Source organism: Apodemus sylvaticus, chromosome 10, assembly GCF_947179515.1.
Source record: "Apodemus sylvaticus chromosome 10, mApoSyl1.1, whole genome shotgun sequence".
Classification (NCBI taxonomy): domain Eukaryota; kingdom Metazoa; phylum Chordata; class Mammalia; order Rodentia; family Muridae; genus Apodemus; species Apodemus sylvaticus.
The window spans coordinates 8,506,521-8,526,704 of NC_067481.1; the positions used below are offsets into that span (position 1 = coordinate 8,506,521).

Consider the following 20,184-nt stretch of genomic DNA (forward strand, 5'->3'; position numbering starts at 1 on the left):
TCTCCTGTCTATGGGAGACTTGGATGAGGCCTTCAAGGGGGAGAGGGAGGGAGGGAGAGCTGAAGCTAGAAGACAAGGCCGGAGAGATCGGCTCGCTCGCGGCCCGCACTACTGCCCTCCGGTGGGTCCCGGAGACGCCAGGCGCCCGCGCACCCGGATTGGGTTTCTGCGGGGCTCGCTCCCGGGCCTGGCTCGGGGCCGCCGCCGCCCCCTCCCTACGCGCAGGCTGCGCTCCAGTCGCGGCCACGGGGTAGCGCTCGGCCCCCCTCTCCGCGTCTCCGCCTCCGCCGCGCTCGTCCCCGGCTCCCGCTGCCCCCGCAGCTCTGGCTCGGCGCAGACAGATTCTCAGGCTCGGCAGCAGAGCGGCTCTTAGGACGCTGAGCCGGGGCAGCCCAGGGTTCCAGGCTCTGCGAGGCAGCGGCTGCCGAGGTGGGCGAGCGGCAGGCGCGGCCGAGGCGCGGGAGCGGCCGCGGAGACTCGGGTCCCCGCGCTGGGCGAAAACGCCGGGCGGCCGAGGCGGCGCCGAAACCCCGGATCCCAGGGCTGCCGGCCGGGCTTCCCCGGTGCGGCTGGCGCCGAACTCCATTCCGGGTGCGGCGGAGAGCAGGACCCGCCGGTCTTCTCCGGATCGCCCGCAAAAGGCTCGGCGCCCCGGCGCTGGCTGGAACCCGGGCCGCCCAGCCGGGTACCCGAACCGAGCATCCATCCCTGCCCGCAGCTGGCGCAGACATGGGCGCACGGGGCTGCGCGCCGGGCCGTGGGACCCGCAAAGTTTGCTAGCTGGAGGTGCTCGGAGCTTAGAGCGAGCCCCGCACCGAAGCCCCAGGAGAGATACCCCCACCCCGAAATCACTGAATTGGGTGCGAGGACCCGTGGAGCTGAGAAGGGTGGCTCGGCCTCGCTAGATGCCTTCTGCAAAGTTAGAAGAGAAGAAAACTTCGGCTCCAGGGAGATTCGGACCGTTATGCTAACCGCGCCCCACGAGCCCCGCGCCCCTTCTAAAAGACACCGGGCGTCCGCGCCTGCCACCGTGCTCTGCTCGCAGCCAGTACCAAGGGCTGGGCGCCTGGAACCGCGGTGACTACGTCGGCCCGAGAAAACCCAACCAGGGGGCGGGGAGGGGCGGGAGGCGGGCAACGTGGCCACCGGGAGGAAGTTTCCTGAAGTTGTCCTCTCATTCAGGAGCTCATCCAGCGACCAGGCCGGATCGCAGGGGTCGCCCTGCCTGTGAGAAGTAGTCTGAGTCGGGGTGCTAAGGGATACAGGCACCCCGAGTTTGAGAGGAGGCTTGGCCTCTTTCTGCTCTCCCCTTGCTTTACGGAATAGCCAGCGCAGAAAGAGGAGAAAGCATTTGGGGTCGCCGGTGCGGCCCCTACGGGCATAGTGTCCAGGACTTGGCCACGCAGTCTCCTGGGACCCCAGAGGATTATAAAGCGGCTCGCAAAGAGGGGACACTTTAGAGGACCCCTCGGTCAAGATGACCAGCATGTGGAGGCTGCTGATCTGGACTCTACTGGCCCTGCATCGGATCCACTCGGCTGGGGCCCAAGGTACGGTATGGGCGACCTTCTCCACGTGGAACTGGAGAAGTGGTTCGGGTGGGCAGAAGAGAGGTACCCTCTTAAAACACCGCGTTTGGCCCAAGCTGGACCATCTCTTGTACATCTCAATCCCCCACCCGCTTCTTCGACTTTTGGGGCTCTCTTTGGGGTGGGGCAGTCCCTGAGACTTCTGGCCTTTCTGGGCCGGGAAGTGAAGTTGCAGGGGGCGGGTGGGGGTGGAGAAAAGCCGAGATGCGGTAGGTGGGCCTTTGTGGATATCCTCTGACCAGGGTAGGAGGGGGCGTCATTCCGTGTCTTGGTTCCATTGAACTCTCCTGGTCCTGCTTGAGGTCCGAAAGGAAGGGCAAAACCACGCCAGGCAGGCACTGTGTGGTCCCGGGGCGAGAAGATGGGGCGGGCAGAAGCTGGGAAGAAGCCGTAGTGGGGCTCAGGGTGCCCGCTTGATTTCCCCCTCAAAAGCAGCTACTCTGCTTGGCCACGTATGGGAGCCCGTGCCTGGCTGCCTGACCGGCCGCGGGAGCTGTGGCAGTTTGGCGGTATAGTCCTGGAGCCCAGCGGCGAGGACAGCGGCAGACCCAACCCCCACCCACCTCCGACACACCCAGCGGGCAGCCCCAGCCTCCAGCTTCCACTGCTAGCTGGATGTCTGGCCACTGCTGCTTTGATCTGTCGCTGCCCAGAGCAGACAGCCCAGCGATGAAGAGCTAGTGGATGTTCAGTGGGTGTGTTCAAAGGAGGTGTGATGGAGTTGTCCCTCCCCGCCTCCTGCAGCGAATGCCCGCACGTCTCTGGGGTCCCCTGGAGGGTCGTGGTAGGCTAGAGCGGCTGCACCCGAGCTCTCTTGCATTTGTGTTTGGTGTTCGAGGATCCAGATGCTGCTGGCCGTGGTGGCCGAGCGGCGCCTGCTGGGGGCAAAGGGAGAAGTAGTCTAGATTGAATCCCCAGGCTCACCGGTTCAGCTTTAGATTTCCCTTCAGCTTTCCAGACTCACAGAGAGGCCAGACCTACCCAAGAGCCAGGGGCTGCAGGGCGTCTTGGGACGGGGATGAAGCCGGAAACCCCTACAGAGCCTTTCTCCACTTCTGGGGTCCCAGGGCCTCGGGAAAGAAGGGTCCCCACTGTGTCCCAAATCAGGCAATCCTCAGAGCCAAGATCAGAGATGAAAACGACCAGTTGTCGCTCACAGGGCTGAGGAGAGGACTTTTTACAAGGCAATTTAGGTAAAAGCACTTCGAAATTTTCTAATGAGTGCCATAAATGTAAGGCAATAAAAGTTATTATTTTTATAGTGATCGTAAAATCTTCCAGTAGGCAGGGACCTCGGAGGTCATCGAGTTCTAATAGCCATTTAACTGATGGGGAAACTGAGGCCCTGTGCAATGAACTGACTTGCCCAAGAACACTCTGATAGGTGGGTTAGGTGTCTAGAGAGAGACCTGGTGAGTTCTGAGCCCCTCTCTCTAACAGGTGCCTTTGTAGCCTCTCATGTAGGGTTCTCTCCCTGTGGGGACCCAGGACAGTGGCCCCGACAGAGTTGGAATGGGCTGTCCTCCACTCTGGGTACCTGGCCAGCTTGTTGTGAGATGGCCGCGGAGGGAGGGGCTTCTGGGGGGGGTAGCTTCTGTGGAATACTCTGGCTCCTCTTTCCTGCAGACTCCAACATGACTGTGTAACTTGACTTGGAGGAGCAGGGAGCTCACCAATTGGGCTCCCATCTAGAACCAGGCCCTTGTGGCGTCTCCAGAGCACCTTTCAGTGTGGTCATGTCCCAGCCACCTCCACAGCTGCCCATCCTGAGGCCAAGGTGCCAGTGTCTTACTGAAGTTATGGCTGCCTGTCCCCAGGGCTCTCCCAGGAAGAACTCCGTGCTCCTGACAGGATCCGAGAAGCACTTTTCTGACCTCTCTCCCTCCCTCCCTCCCTCCGCCCAGTCCACACACACTAGTGTTTTCTCTCGATGCAGGGCTGCCCAAGCCTCTTCTGCTCTGATTATGGTCTCTGGCTCTTCGCATGTTTGCTTGCCAGCACTGCCCCCCTTCTTCCATTTGTCGCCCTGCAGAGAATTGTGGGAAGAAAATTTCCGGACTCCACCTTGGGGGCAATGCCGGGCTGCTATCCAAGGAGTGAGGTTAGGGCACAGGGTCATTTTTTTATCTGCTTTGGGGTTAGTTTTTCTTCTTCTAAGTTCCTGCCATTACTCCTTTGAGTACAGTTAAAGCCTCCAGCATCTCTCTGACCCTATAGGGTCTGTCCTGCAGATATGGCACACACAGAGATGCCCAGCAGCTGCTTCTCCTTTGAAACAAAAGTGCCCTGTGGTTACTCCTGTGGGGTAGTATGGAGACTTTTGCCTAGTTCTTTTTCCAGGGGCTGCACTAAGCGACATTACCTGGTTGTACCGAAAACTATCATTTGGCCATTTCTCCCCATATCAATCCTATGTGATTCCAGCTTATTTCCCAGACAAAATGCAGTAATCACATTCAAAAAGAATTCCCTCCCAAAGCAGGAAAAAGGGAAGGAGCTCTCATGACCTGGCAAAGACAGCTGCGGAGATACTTCTGCAAGACTCTTAGCCGCTGGAAGCCTCAGTTTCCCCATCTGTACCTTGGGAACCCTCTTTGCACATTTGGCATGGCTTATGGGGATTCCAGGGAGAGGCCCCTGCAAGCCCTTCACACACACACACACACACACACACACACACACACACACACAGAGCTGCAAGCTTCCTTCTTTGACTACACTGGTGCTTTCTGGAGTGGTCCTTAATGCTCGAAGCGCCCAGGAACTAGTCACATATAGATTTCCACCATTGCCCAAGAGCTGGGGTTGTGTGTCCTTAGTGATCCTGGCAGCCTGTATTACTAAGTGCTTTGGAGAATTTTTCATATGCTGGTGAGCTTGGCCGTTGCCCGAAGGTATCCAGGCTGGCCCAAGAGGGAAGAGGGCAGCCGTTCTAGGAGGTTCTTTTTCAAAAGAATTGCACCCAGGCTGTGGAGGGGGGGAGGGGCGTAGAACAAGAGGACACTGAGGTTGAATGAACCAGCCAGTGGGGAAACCCTGACTGAGGCCTAGAAACTCTAGTCCTGGAAGCTCCTGGAGAGTCCCAAAGGGAGAAAGTTTAGTGCTGGGAGCTAATCACGATAAAAGCCAAACAGCATACGGGGGAATGGGATGAAAGTTTAATTACATGGTGTGGCTAAGCTGTAATTATTAATTACTGACAGCAAAAAATAACTTATTGATCAGGGCCTCTTGCTAATTACCAGGAGGGCTAGTGTCATGCTTGCCTGGGGCTCAGCTGTCAAAAGCTCCACGGAACATGAGCGTGGGATGGGAGACAGTCCTGCTTCCCCATCCATCCATCTTGCACCCTGGGTACCCCGTGATGTTAGTCTGGGGGGGGGGTATTGGAACCTCTTGATATGGTAAGATGAGTGATGGAATTTGGTTCTTGCTGCCTCTGGCTACAGAAGATCCCCCTTCATAGGGTGGGGTCACTCTGGACCCAGAGGCAGAAGCTAAATCATGCAGGCAGCCTGCACCTGCTGTGGAAACTCTCTCATGCACTTGCTTGGCAAATATTTTATCGACCACCTCTCCCTTACGTCCTCTACTGGAAGGCGGGAGTAGGGGCCAGGAACCTCATTCCATCAGGGAAGGGAGGCTGGGAAGGAGGCCAAATCCTTTACAGCAGACCGGTGTTTAAGCAGGACCTCAACGGCTGGCTTTAAGATGGTGTGTTAAACTGCATAGCAGAACGTATTTGACCTTGTTCCTTAGGACACAGTTGGGCTGTGAGCTAAAGAATAATGAGGATGGGCTTGTTTTTCTGTCCTAGGGGTTCAAAAAATGCCTGAGAAGTTATCCAGAGCTATCCTCTACCTGCGAATCTGGGGCTAGTGGCCACGTGGCCAGCTTCATCCCCTCATGCAATGGAGGGCTCGTTATTGTAAACTATGAGGCTGTTAGACATTGCCTCATGTTGTTGAAAGAATTGGATGGTACATTGTTGGTTAGTCTAGAATTTAATGGGTTCCCTGCTTGGCGGGAAGCCTATTCCCTGACTCCTGGCCCCTTTTGGGGTGTGGGGAGCTGGAGCTGAAATTGACATGGGGTTACTGAGCTGCTGCAGGGTATCCACTTTAGCACCCCCATCCCCAGCACATTGTTGCAGAGGCCCCCTGGAGCTCCCTACGTGGTAAGAATTAGTCACTGTAATTTGGGGCCTTGGGAGGCCAATAGCAACAAATGGGCCAGCAGCAGATCCGTCCACTGCCTGTAATGGAAAGGAAAACAAGCCAGTTGTGGAGACTTCCCTGGCTACACAACACTCACCAGCCCCTGATGTCCTCATGCTGGGAAGATGTAGAGCCAGGGAGCTTTGTTGAAGGACTGCCCAGGCTGCCCAGGACCCCACCCCAGGCGAGATTGAGAAAACTGGCACCTCTCTGGGTACACTCAGGAAGGGAGTGTCACCCAGACCATGGCTGAGCCAGGAGCCTGACAAACCCTCTTGATGTGCGGAGCTTCCGGGGGACTGGGAGTTCCCAACTTGGGTCAGCCTCTTTCAGCCCCCACTTCCATCAAAAGTGATGCGGAGTCGAGCAACTGGGCATGCTCCCTGCCTCTGAAGTAAGGGATGGACGGACGGACGGACAGGCGGCATCAAGCTCTTTGTGGTGGGTTGGGTGATGAAGCAAGATTATCCAAATAACTTTGTAGATGTTCTTGATAAGCCATAAAGTTGTAGAAGGTTCTGGTGACATGGCGATAAGGATGGCCAAGTTTCCTGACACCCAGTTTCCTAGGACTCAGCTGATGCCCCTTTCCCATCTTGAATCTCCTAGGCCGAGGCATCTCAGAGCGAGCACCTCTGTCTCCCCGCCCTTCGTTCTGCAGAGCACCCGTCTCTCAATGCATTGAGTTGATGGTTGGTTTAACGCTGGTCTTTGGTGTATCAGTTTCTCTCTTGTATTCATTCCTGAGTTCCCTGCCTGGAGAGCAGTGCCCAGTACAAAAGGGCTCAACAAATACGTATGAATATGAATGTATGCATGCCTGCATGCATGAATGAATAAATGAATGAGTGAGTGAATGAATGAATGAGTCGTGCTCCCTCTTGCCACCTGGCCCTGCCTGCTTCTCCAGCTTCCAGTCTGGCATGGATGAGGGGCTCCTAAGTGTCTGTGGTCTCCTTGGATCTGTGGTAAGCAGCAGAGCCCCCGCCCCCACCCCCACCCCCACCCCCACCCCCACCCCCACCCCCACCCCGAAGTTGTAGCCTTTGCTGGTGGCTCTTGGCTGCCACAGATGGAGAATCCTGCTCGGATGTTCCGGTACTTCTTTCCCAGTCATTCTTGGCCCTGGCTCTGCCAGAGAAACTGCCTCTAGCAGGTCTGGCCTTGGAGCTTCAATAGCTTTGGGGTACCTTCTGAGTCCCTGCCAGCTACCCTCTACCCTCATGGGGTACAGAAAGGGAGGGTGAAAAGTTTGGGGTTATACCTTCCTGTATCTAGATACATAGGATGCTGCAGGGGAGAGGAGAGAAGCCTGTCGACATCCGAAGACATCAGCCCCTCTCCTTATAACCATTGGCCAGCACTGACCATGTCGCCACCCAATATCAAGGGGGCGGAGAGAGAAATTCAGCAAAGCTAACTGCCCAGGTGCTCTGGCAGAAGTGTCAAACCGTCAGCATGATCCAAGAATTCTGTGAGCCTAATGTGTGCGTCTTCTTGCTGTGGCCCCAGGCTGCCCCTTGGCATCTTCTACCATCTTCTCAGGGAAATCCAACCATTGATCTGGGAGATGCGCAGCCTGCTGTGCTCTCTGGAGACAGGAATGATCTAGGGAGGACAGCAAAGCTTAGGGAAGCTTTGGGCTTCCTCCTCCTCCTCCTCCTCCTCCTCCTCCTCCATCATCATCATCATCATCATCATCACCATCCCCCTTCTTCTGCCCCCTCTCTTTCCCTTTTCTTCCTGGCTTTGGCCTCCACCCCTGTTGTATTCTCACAAGGCATGAACTTGGCAGAATTCAAGATTCCTTCTCTCCTTCCTTCCATCTCCTGCCTGGGGCATCCCAGAGTTCCCGGGAGAGCCTTCCTCACGTCTGCTGAGGCTCTGGTGACTGCCTTGCCCATGACCAAGACCCACAGGAATCTCCCAAATGGAACAGGGCTCGGGATGGGGGAGGGCAGAGGGAAGAAAAACAATTAAAATTTCATGCCAACTAGGGAAGCGATTAGTGGCCCAGAGGGGCCATGAAATTTTGATGCCATGATCATTCAGGGAGAAGGAAATATTACTGGCATGTGGCTCACATAGGGCCTGGGCTTCTGAGGTGGACATGGGGAAACTTGAAGTGCCGTTAGAGCCAAGATCCTGGAATCCCCCCGGGCAACACTAGAGGCAGACCAGGGAGGCCGTCAATACGTCCTGTCCTCCAGGCGACGGGAGGGATATGACCCAGTGCCCAAATGCTTGGACTGTCTATATTACATGAGCTCACGATCAGTCAAGCCGGGTTCTCCATGTCTTTTTAAACCACCAATGCAGCATGGAGAAGTATCAGAGGCCCAGCTAGGGGCAGCATAAACTGCTGAGGGGCCACAATCACGGGTGAACCCCTCGGTTTCTTCTTATCATTCACTGTCTGGGTGACTTTGAAACATTCACATAGACTCCACGTGCCTCGGTTTCTTTATTTTGTCAAGTGGCACTAACAGTCCTGCCTGCTTTGTTGGCTGTGACCCCAGTTAATGAGAGAGGCCAAGCTCCTAGAACCCTGATCAGTACACAGGCTTCTTCACCTCATCACCTCTTCATCATGGAAGGAGAGAAACAAGATAAACCCTGGGCCTGGGATTAAGCAGGTACCCTGGCTTCCGTTTCTTCTGTCTTCCCCAAGCGTCCCCCGTGACACCAAAACTTCTACATCGGCCATTTATTAGGCTAAGACACTCACTGCCTCCAGTCTAAAATGCAAACATGCCCCCCAGAAAGCCTACACAGGCAGCTGTTCACAGCTGTGCAAACTTCAGAGGTTTTTTTTTTTGTTTTTGTTTTTGTTTTTGTTTTTTTGCCAGATCCTTTCATAAAATGTCAAGTTGATGCGGGTGGCTGTCAGCCTAACCCATGAAGGACGACCAAAACAAACTAACAAATGAATGAGCAAAATGCAAGCGTTAATGTTGCTAGCACCCAATAGCAACGATCACCTGATCTGAGGAAAAGAGATGATGGTATACACAGTGCCCTGGGTGTGGTCCCCAGCACTGCTGGAGGGTAGACATACGGACGGACGGACGGACAGACAGACAGACGGACACACACACACAGAGAGAGAGAGAGAGAGAGAAAGGTGAGAAAGAGAGATGGGGATGAAGAATTAGAAAGGGGAGAATAAGAGAAAGAGAATAGAAATGTAAGCCAGCTGCTTCCTGGGGCACTGCCTTTGATCTAGGCAAGATGGCCCCTGACAGGCACTACTTGCCATATTACTTCAGACTACACGTCCAGGGGTTTAAAAAGAGTCTCCTGTGAAGCACCCTCAGCTTTTCAGGCACAGGGACTGGGAAGGCATGCATCTTGAGATGGCCTCTCCCTCTCTATAGAAGGTCCAAGCTTTCCTCAGTTTCCCCTGAGCTCGGCCACAGGGAGTTCTCCATAGGTTCTGAGTGCAGAGATCCCATGATCTACCACCCAGCCCCTCCCTTCCCTGTTCCTGCATACACGCTCTAATCCATGTTCAGGCCAGCCTCCCCACCAAGGGAGCCTGTGAGCACCCATCCCTTCCTTCCTCACTGTGGACTCTCAGTGTCCTCCACTAACCCAGATCCTGTTTCCTCAAAGTCTCCCGTGAAGCCATCCCTGAACCCAGCTGTAGCACAGGCCTCAAGATTCCCGCTCTCAGGCCAGGCCAGGACAGGCGTTCCATCACCTTGAGGTCCCCTCAAGCTGGGTTCCCATCATCCCTAGATGCCCTCAGGTTAGTGAGACAGAGGGTACTCTGTCCCCTCAGGATGACTTCTATCTAGATGCTCCGTCCTCTCGGGACACCCAGGCATTGGTACCCCACCCTCTCTGGATGTCCACAAGCTAGATGCCCTGTCCTCTTGGGGAACCAAGGAGCTAGATAGCCAGTCCTCTCTAGATAACTAAGGACTGGGGTCCTGACCTATCAGGGGCCAGCAGACGGGATATCCCACCCCTCAGGACATCTGCAGACTGGATACTCCATCCCCTCAAGATGTCTAGAGGCTGGATCCTTTTTTCTTTAGTAAACCCACTTGCTGGATTCCTCTTTGGCCTTGTTGATACTGACTGATCTTGTAATGTGTGTGAGAGAGAGACTGATTTCTTTAATTACAAACTCCTTGAGTCTAGATAATAACGCTTCATCAACAAGGATGAAGGTATTAGACATCAATTACTTTTCCCAATTAATAAACTTAACCCTTTAAGGAGAGAGCCACAAGAGTTTGAAGCCAGAGGGGAGAGAAAGTGGACACCACCAGAGGCCTCCACTGACAGTCTCACTGGGTCCCTCTGGGTCGGGCTTTTTGACCCTCGTGGCTAAAGTGTCCTCTCTGGGAACAGGGAGGGGCATTGGTGGCAGTTTCAGATTTTTCCATGATGGCTGCTATGGTGGGAGAGGGTGGATTGAACCTAAGGGGGGCCCGGCTGCATGGCCTGAATTGTCTGTCCATCCACATAACCTTTTCTTGCTAGTATTTTATTTTATTTTTTTAAACATTTATTTATTTTTTTTATGTATATGAGTACACTCTTGCTGTCTTTAGACATACCAGAAGAGGACAGGCATCAGATCCCATTACAGATGGTTATAAGCCACCATGTGGTTGCTGGGAATTGAACTCAGGACCTCTGGAAGAGCAATCAGTGCTCTTAACCACTGAGCCATCTCTCCAGCCCGTATTTTATTTTCTAAATAAATAGAAGTTTGCATTCCATTCCATAGCGTATCTGAATTTCATTTAAACACACAGAGAATAGTTTTAAAGCCAGATGATACTAGCTGAGATGTATACTGTATATTTTCCTGGGGCCTCCTGGACCTCTAGGGGATATATGAGAAAACTCAAATTAGATGATTTCTTGGGTCACATCTTCCAGAAATTTCTAAAGTACCTGATGTATCTGTTTCAACCAGTTTCATTTTAAATTTTTCTGTAACCTTCTGAAGCAATTGAGTCACACAGCTGTCTGTGGGCTAGGGTAACCATCTGCTGGGGGTTAGTATCAGGTTGCCATTCCTGCCAGGTATCCCCCAGCCACTGGAGGGCTTGGTTCCTGGCCCCCTCCTTTCTCATTTTGATTGAGACTGGATGAGCCAATCAGATGCATTTTGCAGACGCTTTTGGATACAAGCTGGTTTTGGCCTCACAGACTCTCCTCAGGGATAGGGAGCTCTAGAACTTGAGTGCTGGCCACATTAATATTTTCTGGCCAACTTTCTTATTGGTCTAGATGAAGGGCAAATAGCATGTCTATGAAAGTTGCTCACATACATTTGAGGTTTTATGAAAAGCCAGTAAAAACATTCACCCTAAGATGTGCACAGCTGATAACAGCCTAAAATGTAGCTTCTCTGTGGCATGTTTGAATTTGTCTTCTAGAAAAGAACATCTTCCAGCAAAGCACAGTCTTCACTGTAGTTTCTTCTCTATGATAGCTCTGAGCACCAAGCTCTGCCTAGACAGCAGGCTTCTAACATGGTTCTGTTATCTATCTGTGCCCGTTGTATATGTGGATGTGTGTTCATGCAAGTTCATACGAGTGTGTGTGCACATGTGTGTGTATACATGTTCATATGGTGCACACATGTGCGCATGTTCATATGGGCTCATGTGCACATGTGTGTTCATGCATGGTCACATGGGTGTGATTGCACACATATGAACATGCATATATGTTCATATGTGTGCACTTGCACATGCATATGCATACATCTTCATATGGTACACATATGTGTGTATGTTCATATGGGTACATGTACACATGTGTTCATGCATGGTCATATGGCTGTGCTTGCACACATGTATATGCATGCTTATATGATGCACATGTATGTGCACACATGTTCATATAAATACATATGCACATGTGTTTGCATGCATGTTCATGTGGGTGCATCGGTACATGTATATGTATGCATGTTCACATGGTGCACATGTGTGTGCTTACATGTTATATGGGTACATATGCAGGTATGTGTGCAGGCCTTAGGTGTTGTTGCTCAGGAGCTGTCCATCTTGTTTGTGAGACAGGGGCCTGCAGTGAGCCCAGAGGACCCAGCTATCTCTGTTTTCTCAGCACTGGGATTACAAGTCTGTGCCCAGTTTTTTCATATGTGTTTCTCGGGATTGAACTCAGGGCCTCGTACCTGCAAGGCATGTACTTTACTGACTGAGCTCTCTTCCCATCCTGGTCTCCTCCTGACTTCTCTAGGCATTCTGTGCTTTGGGAACCAGACCCCCAACATGTCAGTCCAGCCTCCCAGTTCCTGCTTGGCCTTGCCAGCCTTGCCAGCCTTGCCAGCACCATTGTTTGTTTCTTGCTGCCCTGGCACAAGGTCTTGGAAGCCAGAAAGGAGAAAGACTGTGCCCAAGGTTTATGCCTTCTGCCCATCACCTCTGGTTTTCCCTCCTCTCTGTGGGTAACACAGAGCTCTGCTCAGCATTATCACCCAGGACTTCTCTGATCAGTCTACTCTCCCTGCCTGGGTGTGGTTCCTACTTCCGGAGGGTTGGCAGATGGGCAGTCTCAGGCCAGGCTGCCAGGGAGGGCCGGGGGAGTTCCTCATTAGCTCTGCTCCAAGCTCATTATCAGTCCGCGCATCACTGGGTGAGAAATGGCTGTCGTCAGGACAGTAATAAATACGCGCCTGTCAGAGTTGATGTGATTGGAGTAATGAAGAGAGAGCAGCCTCGGAGAGAGGGATGCTGCAGGCTGGGGCTTCAGGTGCCAGAGAACTCTGTCCGCTGCCCATCCCCCTTGGCCTAAAAAGCAAAGGACTGGCACGGGGTGGGGGGGGTGGGGGCAGGAGGGGTTGGCATTGAATGTCTTTCTCCTTAAGCTGTGCTGAATGGAGAACCTAGAAAGTTCTGGATGCCATCAGGTAAAAGGGAGATGGACAACACCAGGAAGAGAGGAAGGGAATGCTTGTCTGAGCAGAGGCAGACAGAACCAGCCACCGGATAGTGCTGCTTTTGATGACTCAGCTTCCTGATGTAGCCCTGGTTCTAGAACAGCCTAAAGGAAGGCGTGGGGGAAAACACACGGCCTATTGTTCACAGCCCCTGGCCTGCCACCTCGCCTGCAATGTTAGAATGCATTGTGTCTCCAGAAACTTGGAATGCCCGGCACTGAGTGTGGAGAACAGGATTCCAGTTCAGCTTCTTTCCCTCTCCTCTGAGGAAGAACCCGGGAGGCACCGGCTAAGTCCAGACAGGAGCAAGCTGGACCTCCTAGAGTCTGGACAGGAAAGGGGAGGGAGCTCAGACTTGATGTGGTGCTAGGCCCTGGGCACTGGAGCAGACAAGATGGGGCAGGACGAAGCTGTACTGTTTCCTCTGCAGCCTGGGGAGCCACCCATCTGGTTAGGAAGTGAGGGTGGCCAGGAGTGGTGGACCCCTCAGAGGGCATTTTAGGGATCCTATCCTCAGAGTTTCAAACCCAGCAGGTCAGAGGTAGGACCTAGAGCTCTGCATTTCTAACAAGTTTGGACACTGGTGCTGGCCCAGGGACAGACTCTGAGGAGGCCTAGTGTAGAAGTCGGACAGGAACGGAGATGTTACAGCTGTGACAAGGTCCCATCTATCTGGATGGACTGTGTCTGCTTCCATTGCAGAGTCTGGCTTATTAACACCTGAACCCTGTGGCCTGTGGCCTTGTACTCCAGTAAGGTGCAACTTGGTCTTTTTGATCTCCTCAGAAAGATTTTGCTCTTAGTCTGCTTTCCAATGCTACAACAAAATACCCGAGCTAATCGACTTAACAAACAAAAAGGTTTCTTTACGAGCCTGATTGTGGAGGTTTCCAGCCCTCTTTACAGGATCCACACTCTGGTTTTCTAGTTCAGGAGCCAACCAGCCAGGCAGGACTGAGGCTCCTCTGGTCCCTCTCACTTGGCCCATCCCCTATGCAAGATGGGCACATCAGCAAAATTAGGTCATGGACTATTATTATTATTATATTATTATTATTTTATTGTTATTACTTTAGGAACCCTGTGATTTATTAATGGAGTTCCTGGCCCTTCATGGACATTCCTAGGTTCCCCTCTGCCACCTCAAAGCTTAGCCCCAGATACATGAGGCTCCAGAGCAGAATTCAGGGAACCCTGCATTCTCCTACATAATTCACATCATCCAGGGACTCCCAGAATTAGGGTGCACTAAGAATAGGTTCCATAGGCAGCCTCTGCCACCCCACCAGGCACTCTTCCAAATGCTGCGGCTGACTTCCCTACTTAGACCCAACCCATGCTAGCCCCATAATATGAATCAAGAAATCGGGGCAGAGAGCTCTAGGAACTTGCCCAAAGTCACCCAGCCTGGGAGCAAATAGATCCAGGGACCATCGCAAGCATCAGGCTCTGGGTCTGTTTTCTCCAGCCATGGGTGGCTCAGGACCATTGCCTGTCCTGCCTCCCACCCAATTTAAAGTTACAGGCTGGCCATTCCTATAACCAGTCTGTAACTTAGCCTAACTCTGCCACTCAAGAGTCTGATTACCCTAAGTTAGGCAAGCCTCTGTTTCCCCATCTGTTAAATGTAGGTTTAAAGCACACCAGTGAACGTCCTCACATACGGAGGCCTTGGGGGAGGGGTGTCTGGTTTAGTCCTGGAGTCTAGCACACCTAGCAACATTCCTGGCCTGTTTGTAGATAGCAGGGATTTCTCTAGAAGTTACTACTAGGGTTCATCCAGCCTATGTAGTTTGTGTTTACGATCTTGTCCTGATCCCACCTGCCCTTTACATCTGGGGTGGTCTCCACATGTGTTCTCCAACTCAGATCACTGCACAAGTAAGTTTACATGTCAGTCAGTGCACCCTGAAATATGCAATATGACCAGAACTGCTATCACCAATATAGCCCGTCGTCACTGGCCTATCTTTGATTCAGGATACGTCAACCATAAGACATGCTATGCTTTTACATGCCCCCGAGAGAGGAAAGGGGCTGGGCAGGCACTATATAATCTATAAGGTGCATTCTGACTCTAGGGATATAAATAATGGAAACAGAAAAGGTTCATCCAGAGGGTAAAATGTGGTGATGGCTGCCTTGTGTACTAGGCTCACGCTTCCCTGCCCCCCCCCCCAGTCCTTCCAGTCCTCATGTATTCATGAATTGGCCCTTGCCACCTGTACTGGCTGGCTTGCGTGTCAACTTGAAACAGGCTGGAGTTATCACAGAGAAAGGTGTTTCAGCTGAGAAAATGTCCCCATGAGATCCAGCTGTGGGGCATTTTCTCAATTAGTGATCAAGGGGGAAGGGCCCCTTGTGGGTGGTGCCATCCCTGGGCTGGTGCTCTTAGGTTCTATAAGAAAGCAAGCTGAGCAAGCTAGGGGAAGCTAGCCAGTAAGTAACATCCCTCACGGCCTCTGCATCAGCTCCTGCTTCCTGACCTGCTTGAGTTCCAGTCCTGACCTCCTTTGGTGATGAACAGCAATGTGGAAGTGTAAGCTGAACAAATCTGTTCCTCCCCAACTTGCTTCTTGGTCATGATGTTTGTGCAGGAATAGAAACCCTGACTAAGACGCCACCCCCAAGAACAGAGCAGGCCAGTCAAGTTGGCGCAGAAGATACTGAAAATTCACTGCTCACCCATGCAGCAGCATTACTGGGCTCTCTTTGGCCCCCAGCCAGAGCCAAGCTATAGGCTGTCGACGGGAATGTGGTCTCTTTAGAAGCAGGTGAGGACAGGGAAGTCAAGGGTCCTCCTGAGCCACCTATTGGTGGAGAACACATCCCCAGAGCCTCATTCTTGGCTGTGGCTGGGAAGTACACACACACACACACACACACACACACACACACACACACGCATGCGCACACATGGAGACAGAGCCGGGAGATGACTCATTTGGTAAAGAGCTTGCCATGGAAGCATACGGACCTGAGTTCCTGTCCCAGAACCCACATGAAAGGGCTGGACATAGTGGAATGCACTTGTAACTCCAGTGCTCAGGACACCGAGACATGGGGTCCCCGGAAACTTTCTGGACAGCCAGCTTGTGGTCAATCCCAGATCAAGTGAAAGGGTCTGTCTCAAAAAGCAAGGAAGTTGGCTGACACTTGAGAAGAGATACCTGCATGCACACTTGAACACACACACACAACATGCACACACATACAAACATACACAATACCCACACATACATACCCACACATACACATAAACACAGATGCACATATATACACATGCACAATACACACATACACACATACATGCATACACATATACACACACATACACATAAACACACATACACACATGCACACACACATGCACACATACATATACATGCATACACACATACATACACACATAAACACACATATACAAGGGACCCCCAATGAAACACACATTACCCTCCCTATCCCCAGTACAGATACTCTCAATTCTTAGCATCTAACCTTAAACCAGGCGTCCTGTCTGAGACCTCCTACTCTGCCCCAGTCTCCAGATGCCCCCAGCTCCCTGCCCCACTGCTTTCTAGAATGTCCGGGGCTGAGGAAACCTGTCCCCACCCTGCCCTGCCACAAGCTCACATTCCTCCCTCAGCTGTGCCCAGTGCCAGCACCTGTTTCCTGGGAGCAAGGCCCCTGAGCGGTGAATGTCTGGCATGGGTTCCTGATGGGGGGAAGGGAGCATCCCCTCCCCCACAGCTGGGACTGCCAGGCCAGAACATAGCCACTCGGCCTGTCCTTTCCCCTTGGGCCAGTCCCAAAAGGGAAATGAAGGGCTTGGCCAAGAGTCCACCAGGACCTGGACAGGCTGGCACAGCTGTGCCCATCCACCCTGCCCGTGGGGCTTGTTCAGGGAGGTTTCCTCAGAGAGGCAAGGCTCTGAGACAGCTGCTCCCTTTTTATCTACCTACCCCAAAACCCAACCTTGACCACCTGGTTAGTCTGTCACTGCTGACCAACCTAGAAGACAAGGACTCCCCTGTCCGTCCCCTCAGAAGGCCTCTTCTTGCTCTCTTCCCTCCTCTGTGATTTCCTTCGAGTCCAGGCCTATGGCTCTATGGGTTCCACATACTCTCTCTGCCTGGCTCAGTGCTACTCAGTCATAGCTCCATGAGAGATGCCTTAGAAGAGGGTCTGTCTGCTAGCTCACTGGCTGGGCAGACCAGCCTCCTCATCTGCAGGGCCTGGCACAAGTTGGAAATGCGGCCCCTTGCTGGGAAATGGTTATGAAATTTAAGATGATATCAGGAAGCGTTAAACCAAATGCCTAGAGTGACCACACAGGGCCCCTGGCCAGAGAGTCTGCCATATCTGCCTAGTTGGGGGTGGTGGGGATTGTGGACATCTCCTCTCTTTGGAGCCATTTCATACTCTAGAAGTTCAGTCACCCAAGTACCTGTTTTCCTGTTATTCCATTTCTGGACCCCACTTACACTCCCTGAATGGCAAAGTAAGGGGACCCTATTGTCACAGACCCCAAGGGTAAGTCATGGCTGAAGAATGGTAAGCAAGCTTGGAAATGCCCCGTGCTTATCTTTAGTTTCATACAAGATGCCAGGGAATGAGAGCCAGGGGCTACGGCTTGGGTACTTGCGTGTCTGGTCCTGTCCAGTGTACGATGTTTTCTCTGTTTCTGGCTCCTCACGTCACAAGAGGCCAGATACAAAAGCCACAGGCTTTGCAGCCTTCGAATATTCCAGCAGGGATGTCTGCATTGCTGCATGCCCTGTGATACCTCAGCAGGATGATGCCCCAGCTCCCACACTTCAGGTACCTCTGCTCTGAAGAGGGACAGGTATTTAACCTGAGTCAGCTGACTAGGACAGACCCTGGATGCCACAACTAAAGAGACAGAAGGTTGACTTTGGCTCCTAGTGTCAGAACTTTTCAGATGGGGTCAGCTGGACTCCTGTTGCCTCAGTACCAGTGATAAAACAGTGGATAATGGGGGCGAGGGGGTCTTAGTCAGGGTTTCTATTCCTGCACAAACATCATGACCAAGAAGCAAGTTGGGAAGGAAAGGGTTTATTCAGCTTACAGTTCTGCATTGCTGTTCATCACAAAAGGAAGTCAGGACTGGAACTCAAGCAGGTCAGGAAGCAGGAGCTGATGCAGAGGCCATAGAGGGATGTTCCTTACTGGCTTGCTTCCCCTGGCTTGCTCAGCCTGCTCTCTTATAGAACCCAAGAGCACCAGCCCAGGGGTGGTACCACCCACAAGGGGCCCTCAACACTTGATTGAGAAAATTGAGAAAATGCTCCATAGCTGGATCTCATGGAGGCACTTCCCCAACTGAAACTCCTTTCTCTGTGATAACTCCAGCCTGTGTCAAGTTGACACACAAACCCAGCCAGTACAGGGGAGGAACGCTTGGGAGAAGTGGTAAGTGTGGCAGAGTAAAACCCCTCATTTCATGGTCCCATGATTCCCTCCAAAGACATGCTTCCTGACGCAGAGACTTCCGCTCTAGCCTGACTTCCATTCTAGCCTGAGTTCAAGCAAAACAAAACAAAACACCATTGGAAGGTTTAGGACACTTTAGGAGTGCCACACTGGAAACCAAGCACTTGCCACCAATTTGCCTCACGGGGCACTCAGAAGATATGAAGCCTCATATCAAGGCTGATTTTTGAGGGAGTTTAGGGAGATTCCTCAAAGACAGAGGGATTGTCCCTCTGTCTGCAGCCATGATGTGGATTGGGTGTTCAGCAGCACTGCTTCTGAACCTTTGGTTCTGCTGGCTGTGCTCCCCCAGGTGAAGCTAGGTCACTGGGTTTTGGTGGTTTCTATTCTGCGGAGTGACTGAGAGTCTTGCTCAGGACAGCAGCAGAAGCAATCAGAGGACTGCCCCAGATGTGGAAAACGGGGGCCCCACCCCAGCACTGATGATCAGCAGCCTCTTTGGACCCCCAGGTGGCAGGTATGCTCATCAGAGTCCGGGAAGCCCTGGAGCTGGCTCACTGCTGTGGCTATTTTAGGATCCTAGCGACCTCAAAGTCCAGCGGCCAGCTCTACCTGCCTTCCCGGAATATGTGGGGAAAGGTGCATGTCACAGTTAACACTTCTGTTTGGAAGCCCAGCTTTCTGTCTCATGCCCAGCATGCCTCATCAGCAGGGTTGGGGGGAAGGATTCTGGAGCCCAACCCTCCTGGGGGAGAAGTTTCCCAAAGGCCCCAGTTTTGTTAATGGCTGTTTGTAAGCGTGGGTTGGAAGGGACGCCTCTGGTCAAGTCTCTAGAAGGACTTGAGAAAGAATCACTTCTTAAATAAACAAACCCCCAAATTCTCAGGGGGCCTGCAAGCAGAGCTCTGCAGGGGCCATCATTTATTTAAGGGCAGTTCCCTGCAGTGTTGTGAAAAGCCATTAAACAGCCAGCCTGGGGCCCCAGGCAGAGCGGAGGCTGCCGAGGGAAACATGGAAACACGGTCTGGGGGCTTCAAGAGAGCTAGCCCGGAGGCAGTCAGGGGTCTAACATCAGATGGTGCAGAGCAGGCAGGCCAGAGTGGGCCCGCCCATCTCTTCCCCTGCAGAGCAGGAAAGGAAGAGTAGGCAGCTGGTTAGGGCACCATCTTAGTTTCAGGGTTACCCTCGCTCACCTCCTCTTCATCTCCTTGGCTGCGCGATGTTCTCAATCAATCTTTCGGAGCCTGAGCCGAAAGGCCCCTCCCCCTACCAGCCTGCTGATGTGGCTTCAGTTTCAGAGCAGTTGAGCACCACTGAGCTCATGGGTAGCATGAGAACTCCAAAGCAAGACTCTTTGGTGGCCTTCAGGATTTCCTCACCAGTACTCTGGGGTGGTAGCACTCACTCGGTGACGCAGCCATAAGGATTGAATTATTTTATAAAAGCTCCTAGGAGAGGTACAGGCACATGGGTCGCATGACATAAATAAGTAAAAAAATAGTAAGTTAAATAAGTAAAACTAATATGGAAAACACCATCCAAATGGGAAGAGATGGGACGCCGCGGAGGAGACAGGAAGATGGGACATTTGAACTGGGAACGGGAAGATCCGTTGTGGTTAGGACCTAGAGATGCAGGCTGGTATATGAGGCTTAGAGGTCACCATGGGAGCGGAGACCTGAAGACAGGGCCATCAGTAAAAGCAGGATGGATACAGTAGGGATGCAGGGTCCCTGCAAGGATGGGGCCAGGGAGCCAAGGCGCTTGAATCCCAAGCCCAGGACGTTAGAGACCCAGCTCTGCAAAGCTAGAACACAGACCTGCCAAGTTCTACCTGTGCAGGCATGGGGTACTGAGCATCCCTCTTGGACCTTCCTAGATCCAAAAGTTTCCATTATGGTTCTTCGAGGGTCCTGACATGGGAGGGGATTCAAGTGACCCCATCAGGGGTAGGAGGCGGGAGGCAGAACAAGCCACTATGCCTGGACTG

General features: G+C 52.7%; 1 protein-coding gene across 2 annotated transcripts in view; it reads left to right on the top strand.

Annotated features, from left to right (window-relative positions):
- Positions 1-334: 334 nt before the first annotated feature.
- Sdk2 (sidekick cell adhesion molecule 2) overlaps positions 335-20,184 on the top strand; it is a 291,117-nt gene continuing 271,267 nt past the window's right edge. For both annotated transcript variants that reach the window (XM_052195691.1, XM_052195692.1), the window contains exon 1: positions 335-1,550. In XM_052195691.1, coding sequence (XP_052051651.1) covers positions 1,478-1,550 — 73 coding nt within the window. In that variant the 5' untranslated portion in view covers positions 335-1,477. The remainder of the gene's footprint in view (positions 1,551-20,184) is intronic.